General features: G+C 39.6%; 1 protein-coding gene across 1 annotated transcript in view; it reads right to left on the reverse strand.

The window, feature by feature from the left end:
- The window catches only part of ASXL3 (ASXL transcriptional regulator 3), a 95,978-nt gene that overhangs the window by 61,969 nt on the left and 10,021 nt on the right, over nt 1-23,988 (reverse strand). Inside the window, exons 2-3 of the mRNA XM_075270499.1 lie at nt 3,393-3,475; nt 924-926 (exon numbers count right to left, since the gene is read on the reverse strand). Coding sequence (XP_075126600.1) covers nt 924-926; nt 3,393-3,475 — 86 coding nt within the window. The remainder of the gene's footprint in view (nt 1-923; nt 927-3,392; nt 3,476-23,988) is intronic.

Raw genomic sequence — 23,988 nt, forward strand, 5'->3', positions numbered from 1 at the left:
TGCCGCTATAATGTTGTCTTGCAGTTGAGGTACCCGCTGCACGTAACAGCTGAGGCCAATAAGCGGCCTCAAGAAGGGAACAAGAGTGTCAATACCTGTGATGTCCTCAGTTCCATCCCTGAGGCTACTGATTGGCCTCAGCAGTCACATGACCAGTGAGGTCAATCAGTGGCCTCAGTGGAGGGAAAGCGAGATATCAGCGATTGTAGAGATGTATTTTTTTTCCCCTTCCCTGGCCTAATTAGGAAACTTTGTTTAACCTGGACAACCTCTCAACAGTAGTCTGCAGTAAGCCTGCCTGTGCGGGACAGTAAATGCCACACACAGTCAAGTCTTTTTGCTAAAAAAAATCCAAACTAATTTTTCCAGCCTTAATGAAATGAATGGAGGCAAGTTCCCCGGACATATTACACGTTGCAGAAGCAGAAAAAAACTGAAGCAGCACTGCCATGTATTTAAAATGGCAGAAAGAGCCAGGTATGTAATCCTTGGCCACCAGTGTAGGGGGTTGCTGAACCTTGGGCTTTATCATCCTTTGCTCTACACTGTCCCTTTGGTGTGTTTTAAATGGGTATTTTTAATGCATTTTTCATTAACTGTGTATCTATTTTTTTTCAGCAATTTTTTGCATTGATGCTTCACTTGCGATTGGGTTTCCGTTCATGGGGTCCACTTCACATACACCAAATGTGTTGTGAACTTGGCCTTCAGAGTACAGTCCTTATGTGCACTGCATTATGGGATTATCTGTGTCTGCGACTATTAGCAAATTGCGATTAAACATCTATTGATGGACAGACAGGGTTTGTCTTACACAGCCCCGCATTGGTGCCAAGAATATCTGGAATAATACAGATACTATTTGAGTTGTCTCTGTTAGACTGAGATCTGTTTTGTTAGCCCTCTGGGCATCAATAATTGACTTTCTATCGTCTGTATTAATTTTGGAGTGCTCAGCACACATTCACATCCAGGAATAACATTGGCGCTAGAGTTTTCTAGTATTCTGACTACACTATATAAATGAAGTAACGTACCTTCAGCTGAGGAGTTCTGACTATGTATTACTGACAATAGGATTCAGATTTTTATATTTTCTGACTATAAAAGTAGCTAATTAAAATGGTGCAGGTTGTGGCATATTCTCACAACCACAAGTCATAGTATTTCATGGTTTATACGAAAATTTATAGCTACAGAAAGGAAGTCCCTGCACAGCAGGAGTTTAAAGCAGATTATCCATCATTATCAATACACTACTAATTTTACTGACATTTACATTATCCCCAGCGGTCTACCGCTTCCGATTCTCGTATTTGTAAACTATTTAATCACATCTTTGAAGAAATGTGTTGAGGGAAGGCCTGTGGGACAATGCAAGACAGTTTGTCAGAAAAACATACATTATTTCTACATTTCTAAAAGGCAAACCAGAGGAATCTGTGGGGTCATAAAATTACTACATAATGACATATTTATTGCCATTTTAACCCCTTCTTGCCATGAAAACTATGTGTGTGTTATAAGCAACAGGTAATGCCTGCAAAATGCCATGTAAAGTCATACTTAAAAGTTTGTAGAGCCTTCAGAATTTCCTAAATTTCTGCATAAATTTCACATAAAACTACATAAGATTTTCGCACGAGTGCTAAATGGAGTTAAAGAACTACAGCCAAAATAAAATAAAAAATTATTGCACTTGGTCATTTATATATTTATTAAAAAACAAAACACCTTTTTGTTGAAGCACGTAATAGCAGAATGAAAGGAAGTTTCTGAGGACGTCAGAAGAAGTGTTGAATTTTAAGATTGCAAGTAAAAAGCTGCTGCATATCAATAAAAACAGGGGTAGCTCTGATGGACAGGCATAGAAGTACAGAAAAGGGGTTTAGGTAGAGTAAGAGGTTTAGTCAGCACTGTAATAGTGTGGCAATGTAACAGACATAGAAGTAGTGCCTGGTACATCACTGCCAGGTCCTGGCTATTGTGCAAACAGCTGGAGGGGGACATTAATCTGTGGGCACAACAGGAGAGGGAGTTAATCCTGTGAGAACAAACTGGAAGCGGATATTATGATATGGGGGGGGGGCATACCATGTCAGAGTGACTGCAGGGGCATAAAGAAAAATTGATGGGAATGGACGGAGTCATATTGGAAGTGGGTGGAACCAAATTTGCCACACATTCTGTCCCTATTTCAGTCCTTTGAAAGTTGCAATCATGGCCTGAGCTAAAAACCAGAAGTGGAGAGGAGACACGAGCAGGAGAAACCCTGAGCTAGGAAAACTACCTCAAAAAAGTATTCATATTGCAAGGATCCTATCTATACTGCTAGCCTATGTAAATTAAAGAGCTTTACTAGATATATTGCCATAGCAATGCTGCTTTGTTTGTCTGCTATGTTATATTATTCCTTCCATTCTTCCATTGTTTACACATAGCTTCCTTGGTGCCTGTCCTCTCCTGTGAGAACGAGAATGAGTCACTGAGTGGGGGTGGGGGGTCAGGACAATCAGTTCAGCTAAATTAAGTTTGCTGATAAAGGTTCAGTCAAACTCAGTCATCTCTATGTAAACACAAGGATCACACTGCCCATTGTCTTCTCTGAAGCATGCAAACTGTTTTTTCTCTACAACCCTGTGTAATGTAATACACATTTATTGTGCATATGATATGATCTGCATTTACATTACATTTCTAGTAACCATAATAAATAATCTCTCATAATAAAGGCAATGTCTATGTCTACTGAGGTACTTTATAGTGTCCTGGTGATCAGTCAAAGCCCACCCACCAGCTTGTGCACGAACACAGGAAGTGAGAAGAAGAGACAGTAGACAAACTGCTGAGACAGCGATTTGGGAAAGCACATTAATTTATTCTGATCTGATTGCTTCCAATAAAATTAATGGATGATCTATAGTTATTGTGGTGGTCATGGCATGAAGATTTATCACAGCTGTAGAGACTCTGGAGCTCACTTATTTAACATATACATGTTAATGCCAAAAAGGTATGTCTGTACCTAAAAAATTAAAAATCTTAAATACATAAAAGGAACATAAAAGTATACCCTAGAAGTTGGAGCTTCCCAACTCCTCACAATGAACCTCTAGAGGTGCAGCAGTGTTCCTTGTAGCTTGAATTCTTCATGTGTTATTGTTTAGTCATGCTCGTTGTCCAGCTACCATTAATAACACAATATGCTAATTTCCTGCAAGCGTGTAACATGAGCTGACAAGAACAAGCAACATGTGCACTTGTACAAACATTTTTCTGATGTGCTGCGCACCGTTTACAACAGCGCATCGTGCTCATGTTTATGGCAGTCACCCAACTTTTTATACTGACATTCTGCTCACTGTAAAATAAAATAAAGATGCAGCGCTCACCTGGTTTCTTTTAACCCTTCTTTCTGGATGACTTCCAAGATTTGTTTTGCAGTCATCGGTGAATTGGGATGTTTTTCTAAAGCCTGTTAAGGAAAAAGGATTTTTTTTTTTTTCTGATACAAAACTATAAACATTGTTATATTTCACAAAATAAGTCTAATCACAACGATTATAAAGGGGTTTTTGGGAGTCAGACATTAATGCCCTATTCTATAACAGGCGGTATTGCTGTTTAGTGGTGGTGACAAGTGTCCCACGTACTCATGACCTGTCCTAAGGATAGTTCATCAATATCTAAATACTAAATAAGAAGGAACATGAGGAGTAGGAAAATATGCCATTACCAGGAACGTCATAAAGGAGGCCTCTGTCCAGACAATTTGTCAACACTTCCCCATGAAGTAACAACTGTGCGGCATATTATAAGCACTTATAAGTCTGAATAGTTGGGACACACCTTCAAATGGCAACACCCAGTTGTCAATTTATTCAAACATTCCTTGGAAAAATAAAAGAGGAATGGTAGAACTCAAGACTTCTAAGCAAAACGGCTTCAAAATTCAGCCAGCTGAATGTGGTATGACTAATGGTGGATGATGCTCCCATTCACCTCAATGGAAGCGCCAAAGATAGCTGAGTGCTGTACTTTGCCCATCTGCAGCACTCCCGCCGTCTACTACTAGTCACACCTACATCCAGCCTGACTGCGGTCTGATTGACAGCACGGCAGGGAGTAAAAAGAACTCCAAAATCAGGATCGGTGGGCATCTCAGGTGTCAGACCCCCCCCCTCCCCCCCCATTAATCAGGTATTTACTCTATCATATGGATTAAATGGGTACAAGGTATTGTATAAAATAAAGTACAGTGGTGCTAAGATATTATTTTTTGATCATTTTCAGTGTTTTGTATCCCTTTGGTGTAAAATAATTTTTTTTGCACAAACATGAAGCATACTAAAGCAGTCACACCTGTCACATCGCTTATTCATGTTTTAGACATGATAAATTTATGCTGGCCATACATAATATTTGCTGCCCAAATGCTTGTTTAGGAGACAACTATATCCCCAGATTCACCCACATACAGACATGGGTACACAGAGGGGTAAACTGAGGCCATATACTACTGGCCTGGCTTGTCTTCAGTAGGGATGGGATTATCAGATACCTCTTACCCCCAACAGGCTATCTCAGGATCCTACACATATTAATATGTAGAATTCACTTTCGAGGAAAAAAAGTCACATACAGTTCTTTACAGATTTAACACCTTTCAACCGCTCTACTGATTCCAATGCAACTTGATTTTTTTTTCTTCTCAAGTCGCCACTGTTCCAGCAGGATTACTGTGGTTAGCTTCAGCAAAATGCATGCTCTTTACTGTCAGGTGGGCGTTCCTGGGCTGGAGCAGAAAGACAGGGACCCGCCCACTTGACAGCATAGCGTATAAATGTGCTGAAACCAACTGCAATGATTTCTTGGGAATGGCGGGTGCTCAAGAAAAAAAGAATCCAACTGCACCAAAACCAGTGGGACAGCTGCTATTGACTGAGGCTAAGAGTTGGAGTTCGTGAAGGTAGTGAAAGGTCCTCAGTGCTAAAACCCATCCTTATGGCAATATTTAAAAAGCTGCTCCACTTGTCTGTGTGATATCAGAAGGACGGTACATCTGCTTCCAACACACTTACAAGACAAGCATCAAATGGCATCCACTTTGAAGAGAATGAAGACTGTATCTTGGGGTACAGACATGCCGTAGGCGCTTCTAACTTCTAATTTGTCCAAGTATCAGAAGTGCTTCAGCCATCTCTGTGTGCCGCAGAGTACTGAAGGCGGCATTAAAACATGAAATCCTTACTGCTGTGTCTTTTTACGGTTTTATACATCCCAGATAATGAAAATATCTTCAAGCTTGATAACAGTACTTGTCTGTAATGTCTGTAAAGCAGCGGCTTTAGTGCCTGATCTACCCTCCAGCACATAACCATGGGTATGATTTGCTTACTTCAAAATGACCTATATGGTTTAAAGATTATGTATACCATCAAAGAACCTCTCAGGCTTAAAAACCTGTGAACGAGCCGTCTGATCCCGGCACCCAATACACACTGCCTTATCGAAGAGATTGTTTTCCACATTGTTAACATGTTTCAACTATTATTATGCGAAAAAGTCGTGATTCACCGCAATGCGCATGCTATTCTGCAATACCGTACACAACCAGTAGAAACTAGCGCCTCTCTGCACCACATACAGACCAAGTGCAATGGGCACAAAGGATGGTATATTAAGATGTAACTAATATTTCTTAGTTTATTATTTTCAGATCATGCTCCATAGAATGATCACATTTGTATAATGCTGGTTGAATATAAATCATTGATGCATATACAGATGCTTAAAAGGAATCATCATCTAAGGGTCATAATTCATTTGTTATTCTATAGGGCAGATGCTGGCAGTAGGTAGACAGCATTGTGGAATGGAATCAACAGCATACTCTGGAATTAACAATCCAAGACATACAAGCCTATACCGCGGCTATCGCTTCACTAGAAATACTTATCCCCAGTGACAGTGTCCTAAAGACATACAACTGAGCCTTCCAAAGAAATACCCGAAACACGCAGCTCCAGCCATTCCTTAGCAATGTCCTCAATGGCATATCCAGGTCACATTTATCACTGCTTTGTGAAATGTCCCCATTATTTTAAAGTAAATCGTACATCACCATCGCATCTACTGTTTGGTGTCTTTTATTATTATATCTTTTACCATGTCTGTATTTCTTACTAACAATGGTGCTTAGCTACAATTATAAATGGGATCCGGTCCTATCACTACCACTATATATGGCTTTTACACTGGTTTTCAGTTTGTTTTGCATGTAAACAGGTTGTGAATTTCATTCATTTCTCATTACATTTATTTATGCGCTTTTTTTGCGCATTTCTTTTGTCATGTTTCAGGTTCTTTAAATAATGATGTGAAAAAAAGTACACAAACAAAAACAGTTAGCAATGCATCTTAGGGTATATCCACGTGGAGTTTTTTGCAGGCTGATTTTGAGGTGGAATCTACCTGAAGAAACGGCTCCCACTCATTTCAATGGGAGTCCGTAGCAGTTTTCTTCCTCTACATGATTTTTTCAGCTAGCGGTATATTTTAAAAAAAATAAAAACACATCTTCAGGTGGATCCCACCTTGAAAAATCCACTGAACTCAATGGGAGGTGTAAAAAAAATGTGTGTTTTTTTTAATGCGTTTGCTATATACTTTTATGTAGCATGGCTATAGTAGTATTTTCTCTACCCCCACCTTCCCCACCAATACTGAGCAATTAATATTGCTATTTGTGGTGCCAGATATGCTATTTAGGTTCAATACTGTCAGGTGAGCGGCCGCCTGACATTGCCCACCTGACAGTACAGAGCATAAATAGCATATCAGGCACCAAAACTAACTGCACTAATTGCACAGAAATGGTGAGGGCTAAAGACAAAACTCCCAACTAAGCTGGAATCAGTGTAACAGCATCTAATAAACGATGCAAAGGGCTGGACTTTGTGGAGGTGGTGAAAGGTCCACTCTAACAGAAAAAGAAAAAAACAAACATATATGAGTGAGTTCACATCTGCCCCCGCTCTCCGCTTTGAGGGTTTACGTCTTCTGCCCAAGAAACTGGACAGGAGACGGAAACCCGGCAGTCAGTGTCCGCCCGTGAGCGTCTTCTGGTCTCCGTGGCAAAACCTTTTTTTTTTTTCAAACCGGATACAAAGTCGGTTTCGCCGCGGAGAGCAGAAGACACTCACTTTTCAAACCCATTCAAATGAATGGGTTTGAAAACTGACTACCTGTTTCCATCTCCTGTCCAGTTTCTCGGGCAGAAGACTGAAACCTGCAAAGCAGAGACCTGGCACAGGTGTGAACCCGCCCTAGGACTGCCTGAAATAAAAACCCCCGTGAAACCAAACATAGGCAAATAAACCCTGGAGATCAATATTCCTAAATTTTATTTAAGTGACTGGAGTGGTAGTCAGACATGCGCACCACTGGTCAATTCACATGGGGCACTTGGGGTCCTCTATTCGTAATCAGATCAGGGACGTATTCCCTATCATGTGTTAGGAAATAGGTGTTATCAGTGGGAAAACTCCATAAGTAAATATGTCCGCAGCTTATTCTATTGAAGAACATATAGCAGCACAAAGTCACACCACTGCGGCCACATACAAAGTAAGGCAAACCATAGAGCGGTGCACAGCATTTCACACAGTTTTGTTCTAAATGGGTCTGTACTAAAAAGGAGCTTTCATGTTGTCTGACGTTAGCAGAGTCATATACGGCCATAAAGCTGACAGTGCGCAGAATTCAGCGTTCTGTCAGCTTTATAGTGCTATGTAACTCCGCTAATGTGTGAGAACATGAAAGGTTCTGCAAACAAAACAACCCTAGAAATGTGTAAAGAAATATACAACGTGAAAAGAGGCTGAAGTCTATATTATATATATTAAATTCATGGCATTGTCAACTGCAATAACTGAAGTTTTCTCACTTAAAATGTATAAACCTCAAAATTTTAGAGTAAAAACATTTTGTACAGAAGGTAATTTCCATTTATAACATTCTACCATGGGTACACTGAGAAGCAGGTTAATAAGTAACCAGTGACCACCAGGTTATTGTTTATCCAGCGGACATTCTGCAATATACAGTATTTCATGCTCTGACTACTTCGTGAAAACTGTGAACTGGCAAAAAAAAAAACAAACACAAAAAACACATCAAAAAGCCACCAATAACATACCCAAACCAACCGCACTAAACTAATGTATAGAAAAGTTCCATTAAAATATTGCATCACTAGCTGGTACCCGCGACTTCGTCTGCGGTGATTGTAGAAGTGGGTATATACAGGCGTGGGTAAGGTTTTCGTAGTGTGTATAAGTTTCTCTGCTCCCAGAGTCATATGAGGTCTTAATTTTTGCTGGGACGAATTTTTCTTCCTGATGCCGCCATTATTTATTCTATATAATATACTGGGAAGCAGGGGAAAAATTCAGAATGGGGTGGATCTGAAGAAAAAATGCAGTTCTGCAACTTTCTTACGGGCTTCGGTTTTACGGCGTTCACTGTGCAACCAAAATGACATGTCCCCTGTATTCTGTGTTTCATTACGATGCTGGGGATACCAAATTTCTATGGTTTTATTTACATTGTGACCCCTTAAAAAAAGGCAAACTGTGTTAAAAAAAATTTTTTTTGAAAAGTCGCCATATTCCGACAGCCGTAACTTTTTTATACGTGCACGTACGGGGATGTATAGGGCATCTTTTTTTGCGGGACCGGGTGTACCTTGTAGTTCTACCATTTTCGGGAAATGTTATTGCTTTGATCACTTTTTATTCAAATTTTTATCAGAATCAAAACAGTGAAAAAACGGCGGTTTGGCACTTTTGACCATTTTTCCCGCTACGGCGTTTACCAAACAGGAAAAATATTTGTATAGCTTTGTAGAGCGGGCGATTTCGGACGCAGGGATACCTATTATGTATGTGTTTCACAGTTTTTAACTACTTTTATATGTGTTCTAGAGAAAGAGGGGTGATTTGAATTTTTAATCCTTTTTATTTGTTTTTATATTTTTTTTACTTTTTTTTAAACTTTTTTTTTTGCATTTATTAGACCTCCTAGGGGTATTGACATGGGTGGGCGGTGTCGCAGATTGTCAGAGCGGTGGGGGTCGGCAAACATGGCTGCTCCAGAGCGTTAAAGAGAGCCTCCTGGAGTATCGTTAAGGTGAGGGGCAAAGTGGTAAAGTATATGTATATGTGATTGTGTGGGGTTAGGGGCGAGGCTGTAGAGGGCAATATGAATTTTGTGGCTTGCTATGGTCCAAAGTGTGTGAGATTGCAGAGATGGTGGTGTGAATTTGGGTTTTGTGGGGGTCCTGGCACAAACGTATGTGCGCTATTGTGACGAAAAGTAGCCTATTGCGCAATCGGGTGTATTAACTATGTTTGTGGAAACTTTCAGCCAAATCGGTCGAGCGGGTTTTGCGTGATTGAGGAACAAACATCCAAACACACAAACATCCAAACTCACAAACTTTCACATTTATAATATTAATAGGATTTAATATTCTCGAATGTAAGAAAACAAATCTTTATATATATTGCCCAGCACTAGCGTGTACGTAAATAATAACACTATCATTATAGTATGATATGACTTGTATCCTGCATTTTTACCAGTTTCCTCTAGGCAGGTTCCATCTAATTGTCCAACATCTACAGGCAACTGGTAACCTGATGATTCAACTCTGCTGAAAATTCATCTTGACTTTCAAGACAGATTCAGCAGTTTATTCAGTGAGTGAATAGCATAGAAAGCAAGGAGGGGTGCATGGCGAGAGGAAAGAGGTCTCATAAATGGAGAGAGGGGCATTTGGTTTTCCCTATATTCATCCACACCCCTTCCTCAATAAACAACAAGCCTCCCCCCCCCCCACGGATTTTTTTCACATAATCCTCTTACATGCTTTCATCTGGTTGATGCTGGTGGGGTACAATATATTCATTTTTAACCATCTGGCCATAAATAATAATTTTTCGATTACAATTTTAATCCCCTGTGAATAACAATTTTATAAATTTGTGACAAAGTAATTTTCACTGTGGTCACGTTAATTAAATAAATTATCATGTGTTTGACTTACCAATAACCCTTAATTTTTAATTTTTTTTTTTTAATGTGATAAAGTTAATAATAATACATATAAATTGAAGGTCCATAAACCCCGTCTTGCTCTTTAATTCTTCCAATGTCATCATTTTCCCTTCTGTAAATGTTATACATATTTAATCACCGTTTGATATCTTCAAAAATTCCTTCACATTCTAATTTTCCCAAAATGGATTCAAAGAAAATACTCCAGCTATTTCCAATATCTGCTTATTAGCTATCCAACCAGTCCAATGATAATCTCCCAAAATGTTATTTATCTGGTACCAACCGTCCCAATTCCACCAATGCCAAAATATTAGATTTGGGTCAAGTATAATTTTGCAATAAGTTCTGGATAATAACAGAATCTTTCCATTCTATAACAAACTGAAGTTGTGCTAAAACAAAATATCCACAGAAGTATGGCAATGCTTTCGAACAACTTGTCATTTTCTGCAAGTAATTTTTTTTGGACTATAAGACGCACCTAGGTTTTAGACGACGAAAATAGGGGGAAAAAATTTTGAAGCACAAAATGGTACAATATTTAATATATAGGAGTTGCAGTTTTGCAACAGCTGCAAGGCCACATTGACAGGTGACCCTGCAGCTGTACGGGGATGCATAGAACATTTTTTTGCGGGGTCAGATGTACTTTTTAGTTATACCATTTTGGGGAATGTTTATCGCTTAGATCACCTTTTATTTAAATCAGAGGCAAAACGGTGAAAAAAAACCCCGTCAGGTTTAGCACTTTTGATTTTGACGTTCACTGTACAGGAAAAATATTAGTAGACTGGGCATTTTCGGACACAGGGATAGCTAATGTGTTTGTGTTTCACAGTAATTTTCTACTTTTATATGTATTCTAGGGAAGGGAGGTGATTTAGAACTTTATTTTTTTTTGCTATTTATTAGCCCCTTTAGGGGACTTGAACCTGCAATCATTTGATAGCAAGTCCCATAGACGGCAATATACATGTATTGCCGTTTATGGGAGATTCTATACATTACTATTGCGGATGGTCATGGACCAGCCGCAATAGTAATATAGCATTGACAGGCCTGGGAGCCTTCACTAGGCTCCCGGCTGTCACCAGAACTGGTCGGCTCCTACGATATCGCCACGCAGGAGCCGGCCTGCAACTTTACAGGTATGGGGCTGGTGGGGACTGGCCCCGGGGGGGTATTTTACACTTTGGGGGAGGGGGGGGTTAAGTTTTTATGCCCGCAATTAGAATGCATTCTAATTGCGGGCATTAGCTGCGGGCCTCCGTGTATAGCGGAAACCTGGTTGCTATGGCAGCTGCTCTAATAGAACGACGGATTCTGGGGAGAGTTTTACACGCCAACACAGGTGCCAGGGCCTGCGGCATCGCTACACTCCTGTCCTGCAGGAAGCCAGCAGTGGCAGCAGTGTGGCAATGCTGCAATTCCGCTCCTCCACATTCGGACTATACGACGCACCCTTATTTTGCCCCAAAATGTTGGGGGAAAAAAGTGCGTCTTATAGTCCGAAAAATACGGTAGGTCAATAATATATTTTGTAATATACTTTAATAACAAATTTTTGCCCCTTCCTGTGAAATCCTGCACTTCTTTAATCTCCTCCTTGTTTCTTTATTGAGAGCTGTACCATGCTCCTCACGGTGCACGGTGTACGACCATTTGGGTAATGCAGGAAAAACAGAGGTAGGGGGGAATCACGTCAAAACATTATATCTCAGGCGTTATAAAATGCAGAAACATGCCTCTTGTCTGGCATGACACTCTTTTCAACTGATGATATCTCTGGATTTAATGCAGTTAGAACGGTAAGTTCTAACTGCATTAAATCCAGAGATATCATCAGCTGAAAACAATGTCAGATTGGGAGCAGCTGCAGCAACATTAAATAACCCAATTGAGACTGCGTACAGCTCTCAATAGAGAAACAACGCAAGGTAGTCATTAAAGTAGATTCAAAATATACTATTTATGATGCAGTCTCCCGTGTCTAGTAGTTGTACACGTCAAATCTCTTCATAATGAATACGGAATGAATAAAATGTCCTTAGACTGTGACAATCAAGTCAGCAAAGGTCCAGGAATCTGCACCAACGGCTGTTGATAACAACAGGAAAGGTAATGGAATCACGATGGCCTGTTTGTATTGGGGTGGCTAAAGGAAACAGACTAGGAGTGGTAGTGGAGGAGCAGGGGAAAAAACAAAACAGGATTGTCCCTTTAACAATAAGCGTTTCACTTCTGCTTTAACACAATGTGAAAGCAATAAGAACTTCCACTTTTGCTCATGAAACACTAAAACGGTTGGGCACGGTCAAGAAAATGTTCTGCCACTAGTTCCCATTGCTGGCCCATTGTAGACCTGTTAAACGCAACCTAAAGTGTCCAACTGTAAGTCAATAGGAGATTATGGGGATTCGTTACAAAAAGATCAATCATACCTGAAGATCCATGCAAGACCCTGTTCACATTTAGATATTGTGTAATATTTTTGCTATTAATATTTTAACTATAGGGGGACTGCTCTTTTGCTGCGATAGTTTGTATTAGTTTCACTAGTTAAATGGAATCTCAGGCAGGTATCCCACCCCAGCTCCCCTCCCCCACACACACAAAATACTCAGAATGGAAAAATAAATGTAAAACTGTAAAAACCTGACATAAATGTGTAAGGGGGATATTAGGAAGGACTTCTGGAACACTAAATGTAGAAATAGCATCATATCAGTAAACTAGGGGACAGATTATCTAACATTTAGAAAGTTTATAACTAAACTAGATGGAATACATTTTTGACAGATGCTCGAGCTGGATGACAAACAAAAATTTCTAAAAATATGCTAAGCTGAACTTACTTTATTGAGCTTCTAAACCACTTTGTTTAGCCCCCAAATTCAAGAGCAACCTGAAGCATCTTAAAAAGGGGTCGTCCAGAAATTTGGAATTTCAAGGCTTTCCTTAGGATAATAAATATCAGATTGGTGGAGAGCCAACAGGTGGCCCCCACACAGATCAGCTGTACATGGCTGGCTACTATATATAATGAGTGAAAACCGTTGGCTTTGTCTCTGTATACAGTAATTTAGCCCTCATTGATTTCAGTGGGATAGGATGTAGTATGGGATCCGGCCACTACATAGGGCAAGGAGCCAACTAAGGTTAGGCCAAAAATTACAAAATCATAGCTAAGGAGTATGATCATGATAATAGTCTTGAGATACACAGAAAAAACTGCTGAAGCGTCAGTTCACATGGAGTTTTTTAGCTAGGATTTTGGTGCTGAAAAATTCTGTGCGGGAAAAAAGTCTGGCGTTTCTTTGATGCGGTTTTTCCGCACATAATTTTGCCTCCAGCCCATTATTAGACTAGCCAGCCCACTGGGCATGGCCAAAAAGCACATCCCTTTATTTATTCAGGAGCCATTTTATCTTGGAGTGGAGAGTTTGTATGGTCGTGGCTAACTTCATCACCCAGCTGGATATTATGGCAGAAAACACAGCCGCATCATTTTCAAGCCCGCCGCTGACATATACCACTAGCCATGTTGATGGTGGTCAGTATATTGTGGTTAAAACCCTGGACCACTCCTTTTGGGATACGGCCATGAAAATGGGCTGAAAAATGCCTCACGGTTTAGGGCGTGATCTTTTGCTAATTCCACGTCACAATTTTCCAGATTTTCCGCCTCCCATTGACTTGCGTTGGTCTTTTCAGGCGGAATCCGCCTGAAAAAAAGTCTTGTCACTTATTTTTTTCCACTAGCGGAAAAAATCCGCTAGCGGGAGAAAAAAAGCTAGCGGAATGCATAAAACTCTGTTTTTTAGAGGCCGATTTTGACGCGGATTCAACAACAAAACCTGCACCAAAAAATTCAGTGTGAACTGACTTATGTATTTCTCAGTTTTAGTTATGATGTAATACAGAATTGGAAGAAAAGCAGAATAAGGGAGGAAGAGCCGGAATATTTATCATAAATTTTGTAGATTTGCAGGATGACAAATATGACATCTGTTTAGTTAAACTTCTAACTTAAAGAACATTCCAACAAGGAGAAGGACAGAGCAGTGAAGCCATGTGTGCCTTCTGCAATGCAAATAATATGTCAGCAATTAATTATAACACAAGTTTTATTTTTTGCTGTAGCTTCGGGGCAGCAGATGCTACCTCCTGAATTAAGTATGCAACAAAAAGTAGGAAGACAAAATATTAAATTAACATTTACAGGCAGGGAGCAAATTAACTCAGTATTTATGCAGTTATTGGAGGAGTGGAGGCTCCGGGCAAAGCCAAAAGCTCAACTACTATAATGGATTAATAAAGAGATAGCAACCTGTTAAAGAGTCTGTAGTGAAGCAGATACTCTGCAGCTTCACATTCAAAAGTAGGCTTTTTATGGAGATTTTAATATTAACAAATTCGACTATTCTGGAAGAGACTGAATTACCTGAAGTGTAACTAAAATCAATATATAAAATAGACATGAACCTTCATAGGCATCAGGGAAATGGCAAAGGTAAGAAAGATGATGATGACAGCTCTGTAAAGTTACGGAGAATACAGTCCCAATATTAGCCATTATTCCTGGATTGCTTGTTGCGTGGAGACCTGTATCACAGTTTTGTATAACGCTGTGAGTCACTATTTTAATGCCTCATGCACACAACAGTATACAGGCAGAGGGGACGGTCCAACGCCCCATTCTGATCTTATCCTGCTCCATGACACCAAAACAGAACCCACCATTGAAGTCAATTGGGAATGGAAGGCACTTGGATGACACTCGGATGTCATTCATTTGGTTATAAAATCCCCCCACCCCCACCTGCATACTATGACTAAAGTCTGATCATGACTGCAGCCCAGCATAATCTGAACAAGCAGTGACTCACAGTAAGAGAACCATAATACTATACGTCCAGGTCTCTGGACAGAGCACAGTTTGGAAATATAGACAACATATGGACTGTATTTTCCAGAACGGAAATGCCCTTGGCGGCTATGGTGATCACGTGCCGTAAATTTGTAGCAGAACTTTTTGCAACCAAAAACCCATGTCATTTATTTGAATAGTTTTGTTTCTGCTGTATGTGAATCTACCACAATGTCGAGCCATAAAAATGAATTCAATGTAAGAATCTGTTTCTCTTATACTTTTATTGTATCTTTCTTGCATAGGTTATAAGTAACAAAGATTATCACATCTGCGATGGAGTTTCTATACGAGACTCCGCTGCAGATTCCGCTTAAAATTGTAAGAGAGAAAAGTCCTGCAAAAAGTTTTCTTGCCGCCAGTTTCAGTAAAGGATGTGTCTTATGGCAATGGTTTGGGAAACAAGAATTCTATACCTAGAAGTACACACAAATAGTCATTCGGTATTATTATAATCTGTCTGTAAGCAGCTTGGTCAGCTGATGTGTTCAACAAAAGAACAGCGCCGATTAATACAGACAGGAAAACAGGAAAATGGTATGTTTCAGCCAACAATCCTCTTAGGTGGAGTGTCGGCTTTATACACTCACCAGTCTATGCTGTCTGCCTTTACTTTAGACACCAGGTTGGTATTCATTTTAATCTAATAATTTAGTAGTGAAACATGTCCGACCTTCTATTGTGAATGGCCTGGACAAGTCATTTTTACAGATAGCAACCAATGTACAATATGTAGTAAATGAACCACAATATCTAATCACAAAAGGCCCCCCAAAAGCAAATATTTTATAAATGCCCAAATTATTCTAGCTTTCAGGCATTTATGAAATACATGGACATTTTAAGAATTACTTGGATCTCAAATCACAGTTGCCTGAAACACCATAAACACATGCAATTTCAATCAAGCCCCCATAGATTTAGCTAGGACCCCGTGACAATGTCACATAAGGTGTCTGAATGTAAGGCTCAATTCACATCTGCATTTGGTATTCCATGCAGGGGAGTCCCCAAGCGGATACCGAACACATTAAAAAGCAGTTAGCTATAATGGGGTCCGTATGGTTTCCACACAAAACATACGGAGATAAAAGTGATGCTTGCAGTACTTTTCTCTCCGCATGATTTGTGCGAACACCGAGCGGAAACCACACAAATCCCATTATGGTCTATGGGGTCCATGTGGTTTCTTAGCTAACCGCTATTTAATGCATTCGGTACTCCGTCTGGGGGGTCCCCAAACGTACTTCCTGAACGCAGATGTGAAACGGGCCTAAGGTGGTCCATCAGGGTTTGGGCTAGTTCACACAAGGGGCGGATTTTGGCACTAAGAGGGTCATTCCGTATCAAGTGAACCAATGATTTTTCCCTCTATATTTTTAATTCTTTTGAGATTTTGTTATTTGGTAATAGTGTGTCAGAGAATGCAAAATGTGAAGAAAAAAAAATTCTAGAAATTTTTTTTGGATTTTTAATTGATTTTCAGAAGTTCAGAAAAAGTGCGAATTTCTGTGTTGCCTGCCTTTACATTTCTCCTCATAACTTAGGCTAGAAAAAAGATAGAGAAACAAAATAAACGCCATTCTACTCAGAACTATACAGGCTTTCACCAAATATGTCACAAGAGTATCTTTGTTAATATTTTACCCATGTGAACGCAAACGCAAAATTTTAAAACACATTTCCGAAAAAAACGTTTTATTTAAAAATTTTAAAAAAAATGCACATGGGCCTGCTATGCTCCGAGCCACATCTGTACCAAAATTCAAGTTGGGATCGCGATGGGATAATATTTTAAAATATAACTATTACAGTGTCATTCTGAAAATTTTGAATTCAGATCTGTTCAGCCTGTGGTCTAAAAGTGTGGGGTCTTTATGTGAGATATGTACAGAGAATGAGCCACCTCTATATGTGAGATATGTACAGAGAATGATCCACCTCTATATGTGAGATATGTACAGAGAATGATCCACCTCACAAAATTTTAATGTTAACTAGTGTCAGACTAGCAGTATACAGGTCCTGTAATATGACACTAGAGAGGGACCATCTCTCTCAGAAGTGTGTTTCTGGTAGGACACTTATTGTAGTGCACCTCAGATAACCACAAGAAGGGAGGTTCCAATCTTCATGTTTGATGCATGTCCCTTATTAGTAAAGGTAGAGTAGAGTAATTAATACAGAAGTCATGTTGTTATGTTCTCATATTGCATTGCTCAGTATATGTTGATGCAGTCACTGATGTAAGGAATGACTGAGGACATGATGCTAATGTACAATTACTAGGTAGTATGGAAGGACACTTATTGTAGTGCACCTCAGATAACAAGGAGAAGGGAGGTCCTAATCTCCATGTTTGTTGCATGTGCCTAATTATTACAGATGAATGTTAATAAAGAATATAACCCCCCCCCCCAACCACACCAGTGTCAACTCATTAGGTGTGCAACATATAATTACCAAATAATCCATGATTTTTAGATATCACTGTATTATTTTATTATGTTGATGATAAAAGGCCAGTAATTTAAAAATGTCCTATTAATTGTTTGATTAGTTCATATTTTATAGAATGAGGATTTATCTACTGGACTATTTTTCTTAATAAATTACATGTTTAGTGATATAATAAAAAACAATTGTTACATGTATTAATAGGTGTTATAAATATTGGTTCTTGTACTCTTGTTAACATATAATTAGGATGAGACTATTTAGAAAATCGCATTTGAGGATATGAGCAGCTTTTTTCTTTCGGTTTGTTCAATGCATTCAGGTTGAAAATGCTGAACAAGCTGTGTTCTGATGATAAGATGTATTTGTTCTGGCACTTAAAATATTTGTTTTTTTATGTTTTTTTATTGTTGCATATAAATGTTGAATTCAGAAAGTTGTAATTTGAAAAGAAAAAAGGAAGAAGCTCACAAAAACATAAAATCAGATGATTCAAGGCTTAAAAAAAAAAAAAATTGATCCCAATTTGGTCCCAAGTTGAAAACCTGTACAAATATAACCAAGAACACAAGTAACACAAATGCATTTTTTCACAATTTTAAAACATACGTTTTTTTCACAATTGCGCATCAAAATTTTGAATTTGATTTCTCCAAAACAAAATATAAAGAAACATCATCTTGTGACATATTAAATGAAAGCCTGTATCGCTCTGAGAAAAATGATGCCTCTCCCACCTATTTATCTTAATTCTAGCCCAAGATATGTTACAAAATGTAAAGCCATACCAGGCCAAAATTCACACTTTTTCAAAACTTTAGAAGTCTATAAAAAATTAACTGATGAAGAAAAAAATTTGAAACTTTTTATTTGTAATTAACTTAAGTTGTACTTCATAAAAAATAAAAATAAAAAAAATCCAAAGACGTCAGGTAAAAAAAATATTCCTATTTGGATCACTTGATATGGAATGACCCAAGAGTGACGTGGGGAGCCGTGTCACTCTCGGCTCAAAACCTGCCTGCTACACTTGTCGTGGTCGTGGCTTCCCCCTCCGGAGTCGGCTCAAATGAATGGGCTGACTCAGGAGGTTGCTGCTGCCAGGCGGACACCACGGCTCAATGAGAAAGGGCAGCTCACTTCTTTTTTCCGCTAGCGGAAAAAAGAACGCTAGCGGTCTCCATAGACCTCCATTGTGAGGGGGCGGATTATGATGTGGATTACACGCCATAATCCGCCCCCTCTGTGCCCGTGTGAATGGGTCCTTTCATAGCTGAATATCACTAAAAGTCAAGCTATTTTTAACGTCAAAAGTGATAAAACCCTGGACAAGCTGACTGCACTACTGTGAACAGGGCCTAAAATATAATATATGGGTATATTAATAATATAATGGGTTATCACCACTAAATAATATTACAGTCCACTGCGCTCACAAAGTGCAATACATGTGGCTCCAAAAAGGGGTTTTAATGTAATACTATCACAGGACAAATACTGTTGAAAATGTGGGCAGCATTATAGAGCAGAAGGAGCAAAGCTGATGCATACATGGAGTATTATATTGTGTAGGGGTGCACTGAGGGGAATTATACTGTACGGGGGGGGCAACTACTGGGGTATTGTACTGTGTCAGGGCACTAATAAAACATTATGCACAGCGGGGGGGGGGGGGGGGAGAACTGAGGATTATTATACTATGTGGGGGGAACCAATGAGGCATTAGTGCCCACCATGCAGTAAAATGCTCCTTAGTACCTTTGGCGTTCACTCATAATGGTAGGGAGAAACATTCAGCTCTCAACCGCTGCCCTTTTAATACTAATACATTAGGGCAGTGTCAGCAGGGATCGGCAACCGCCCCCACTGCCTGCACAGGACACATGTCAACGGCCACAGCATCCAAAGGGTTGTTTACCATTGTGACAACTCAGAGCCTGATACAGGAAAAGGTCCACCATTTTTACTTAGCTTTTACTTCTTGCCCAATGCAGGACGTGATTGGCTGTTATTCACATACTGACAGCCATGATGCACTTCAGTACATCAGCACCATATTTATTAGGGATCAGAAGATCCCTTAATCTAGTCAATGTGAGTTTTAACATAAAAATAAAAAAATTATATCATTTTAAAAATGATGTAAATGTAAATGCTAAAAAAACTAAAATACAAATGAACACAAAATACAGTTGACCATGTTCACATTCTTTATTGAACAAATAATACGCAATGAAAAAATTTTTCAGAATGACTCAAATTATTAAAATATCATTATTTCTCCAATACTGTGAAGGTTACAAATATAAATATATATATATATATATATATATATATATATATATATATATATATATATATATGCTAAGTTTTTACTGCCCACAAAAAAATATGTTCTTATTGCATCAGAATGTCACCCACAATCACACAACCGCATAAAAAAAAAAAAAAATAAAATTGCATGATCCACTACACTTGTATCTGAGTCTGTGCTGGAAATATGTACAGGAAAAGGACCTGCTCCGTATTGTGTGGATAGTTTCTTCAGCCCAGGCACTGATCAGTAAAAACCACGGATGTTCCATATACTATCCGCAATTGTGAACAATATACTGAAAATAACTATTGTTATGTACATGAGGCAAAAAAAGAAAAAAAAAAAAAAAAAAGAGGCAAATGCTGTGTACTTTGGTAATGTTGGTGGACACAAAAAATTAATATAAAGCCAGGATGGTATCAATAAAAAGTACATCTAATTTGGCAAAAAAAAAAAAAGGCCCCAAAACAACCCACAAGCTCTCAGTCAATCCCATTGATGAAAAAGCAAAATAAGTTATGGCTCCTGATGACACAAATGAAAAGTATTATTATACAAAATGAATGAAACACACAAAAAGAAGCATCCCAAAATGATGCCATTGAAAACTATAATGTATCCCACAAAATACAAGCCCCGAAATAGCTAAATTGGCAAAAAAATAATAAAGTTGCTGATCCTTATAGTCAAAATTGTCTCTGCCCTTAGGCTAAGGCCCCACATTGCGGAAACGCAGCTTCTTTGGTTGCAGATTTTGCTGTATTTTTTTGAGCCAAAGCCAGGAGAGGATTGAGAAGAAAGTAGAATTGTAAGAACTTCCTTTATATTTCCCATTCCTTTTGCAGCCATTCTTGGCTTTGGCTCAAAAAACCGCAACAAAAAAAGCTGCTTTTCTGCAACATGGGGCCTTAGCTTTAAGAAGTTACGCTGGGTTCACACCAGCGCCCGGTTTCCACAGAAGACGGAAACCTGTCAGACCGGGTCCAGCCGTGAGCGCCAGTGAGCGTTTTATGCTCTCTGCTACGAAACAGGTTTTTTTAAACCGGACATAGAGTACTGCATGTCCGACTCTATGCCCGGTTTTAAAAAAAGCAGTTTCACGGCAGAGAGCATAAAACGCTCACCGGCGCTCACAGCCGGACATCTTTCAAACTCATTCAAATGTTCAAATGAATGGATTTGAAAGAGTCCTGCAGGTTTCCGTCTCCTGCTCAGTTTTGTGCAGGAAACGGAAACCTGTATAAATGGACACCGGGCGCAGATGTGAACGAGCCCTTAGTAGATGAGGCTTAAAAGAGGACTTGTCACATCCACGCTTTAGTAAACACTTGTAATTCCCATAATAACAGTAGAAATAACAGTTCATTTTTTCTCATAACAGAGTCACACTATTCCTGTTATTCTCCATGAATATTTATGAATAAATTGACAATTAGGTGCAAGAAGTCCCCTTGTCAAAGGGGTGTGTCATTACACGGTGTGTTACCATAGGCACTAAGTGACTAGAGTCAGAGTGTACAGGGACACAGACACAACTGGCGATACCCAGCTATCAATGTATTTGTAACAGTAGCAAAAATAATGGAAAGAGATGGAAAGGTTTTAGTATTTCACTAAAACTGACATGTCAGGAGAGTAAATAGATCCCCTTTTTATTACTATAATACATATTATTTGTTGTCTATGAATAGAATTGCTATTTGCTTGTTTACTTTAGCTAAACTTATATCTATCCTTTCAGGATATGCTGCCATATGTGTATACACAAGAGAAACTTGAGATACTGCTCCCCAACTCTCTCACTCACTGAGAAGCAGCAGTACCATATAGGACATTATAGAAAGATAATGAGCCGTAACAATTTGAATATAGCAGTAAGGCCTCTCACGAACATGACTGAGTGTGAAGCCTGAGTGGGTGCAGATTTTTGAGTAATTTATTTATAAGAGATGGGGAGGGGGGTGTCTGTCTCGATCCAATACCATGGAGCAATAAAGGACCCGATCCGAGTCCCACTTGAAAGGCACACTTAGTTGTATGCATGGAACCATAGAGTAAACCAAAAAAATTAACCACTTGACCGCACCAGCTTTCTTGCCCATGTCCCCCCCCCCCCCCACCCTTTCTTTCACGGGGTTCCTCCATTCTTCTCCCCTCCAGACTTCTATGAAGAGCTATACTCTGATCGCTCTGAGCTGCAGTTGCTATTGTGAGACTAAGCCAGATTCAGAAGAAATTCTCAGTTTAGAAAGGAAAGGGATAGAGGAAAATAGCCTTGATACCTGGAGAAAGAAGCATTTTTCTCTGATATACTAGATTATAAAGTATCTTATATTTGCTTGTACTAACCTTGAACTGAACCGTTAGTGACCCTGTAAAGGCTTTTTACCAATTGTATGCATTTCATACATTTTTAATATATTTTTTCTAGAAAAAATGTCTTAGGGCTAATTCACACAGTTTTTTGTAGGCGGATTCATTTGAATGGGAGCCGCTGCCTTTTTTCCCACTAGCGGGATAAAGTAGTGACATGCCCTTTCTTGCCACAGACTTTGCGGCTGAGACAGCCACACCATGAGATTCACTCCCGATTAGGCCCATTCATTCGGGCCTAATCAAGATCGGGATGCCGCGAGGGAATGGCGGTGGTGCACTGCATCGGCATATGTTGCGGCTAGCTGCGCAGAGTTCACATGTTGAAAAAGGTTTCCGCTGTGTGAACATACCCTGACAGTTTCTCTTTTCTGGCCTACATGTATTTCCAAACATGGAAAGTTGCTCTATTTGTTTCCTGTCTAGCACTGCATGTGCATTAAATATCAATCCTGGACATCACCACTGTTTAACAAGGTTAAAGTCCAGTGGAAGAAGATGATCCACAGCAGCTCACAGCTAGCTCCATCACCTTCATAGTTTGTCCCTGCATAGTGAAGGCCTGGCCACACACAGGGCCCCTCCTTTCAAATGAATAGAGCTGAATGCTGTTTCCTGCAACGCCAGGTAGACGGAAACACCACTGTTCAGGAAAAACGTAAAGGGGTTGGCCCAAGTTTTAGAAAAGTATTCCCTAGGAAAACATGCTGATCAGTGAGTTCCAAATATTGGGACCCCAACTGTTCACAAGAAAAGGGTCCCATTCCCCTGTCCAAATGGAGTAGCTGGTCAAGCACGTCCACTGCCATTACATTCATTCTCTATATTACTGTCACAGATTGTCATCATTGGCGGGGGTCCTAACGCTCAGTCCCCCACTGATCAGAGTTTATTATGCCCTATGCTGTGGATAATGGATAACGTCAAAGCTTGGGCTAAAATCTTGAAGCAGACCATACATATTAGGGGTCAGGTGAACTGACCAAGCATCCGATATGTATGGGGGGGGGGTTCCCCAGGAGAATCTGCATTCAGGATGACATTACGTTATGAAATGGGAATCTTTAATACCAGATTTCAGAAAGTCAATAAACGGGGGAAAAAAAAAGCTTATGAAAACAAGAACACAGGGTTCTGTACATCCAGCTCAACATATACTGAAAGAATTGCTCTAATGCAGTTATTCTATAAATGAACATTTAAGAAGAAGCAGAAGAAAATTCAATTTATAAAGGGTCTATGTACAGGAAGATTATCTGGAAAGCTTTGCACACTGACATTTATATCCTGCCATGACCCTCCGTGCCCACACAATGCGCCTCCACAAATGCTCAAATGAGGACATTCCATATAGAAAGTCCTATAATAATGGTCTTATAGAAGGCCTGGACAGATCCTTCCAAGGTCTAGAAGCAAGTAGCGACAAGGCCCAACTACAGGACGATGGAGATACTTGCAGTATATTTCACTCGACTAAAACAGAGGAAGCAGAGGGGATATAATAAAATATTAAAGGCTTTGTCCAGGATGAGAAAACAGCACCACTCATGGCCATAAACTGTGCCTTATTGTAGCTCAGCCCCATTCCCAAAAATTGAGTTAAGCTACAATCTTAGGCCTGGTTCACATCTGCGTTCAGGATTTCGCTTAGGGACCCCCCTTCCCGAAAGGAAATCTATGCACATAGAAAAGTGGTTACCAGGGAAAAAACGCGGACCCCATAGACTATAATATGGTCCGTGTGGTTTCTGTACAAAAAAGGCAGAGAGAAAAGTACTGCTTACAA

The sequence above is a fragment of the Leptodactylus fuscus genome, chromosome 4 (assembly GCF_031893055.1).
Source record: "Leptodactylus fuscus isolate aLepFus1 chromosome 4, aLepFus1.hap2, whole genome shotgun sequence".
Lineage (NCBI taxonomy): Eukaryota > Metazoa > Chordata > Amphibia > Anura > Leptodactylidae > Leptodactylus > Leptodactylus fuscus.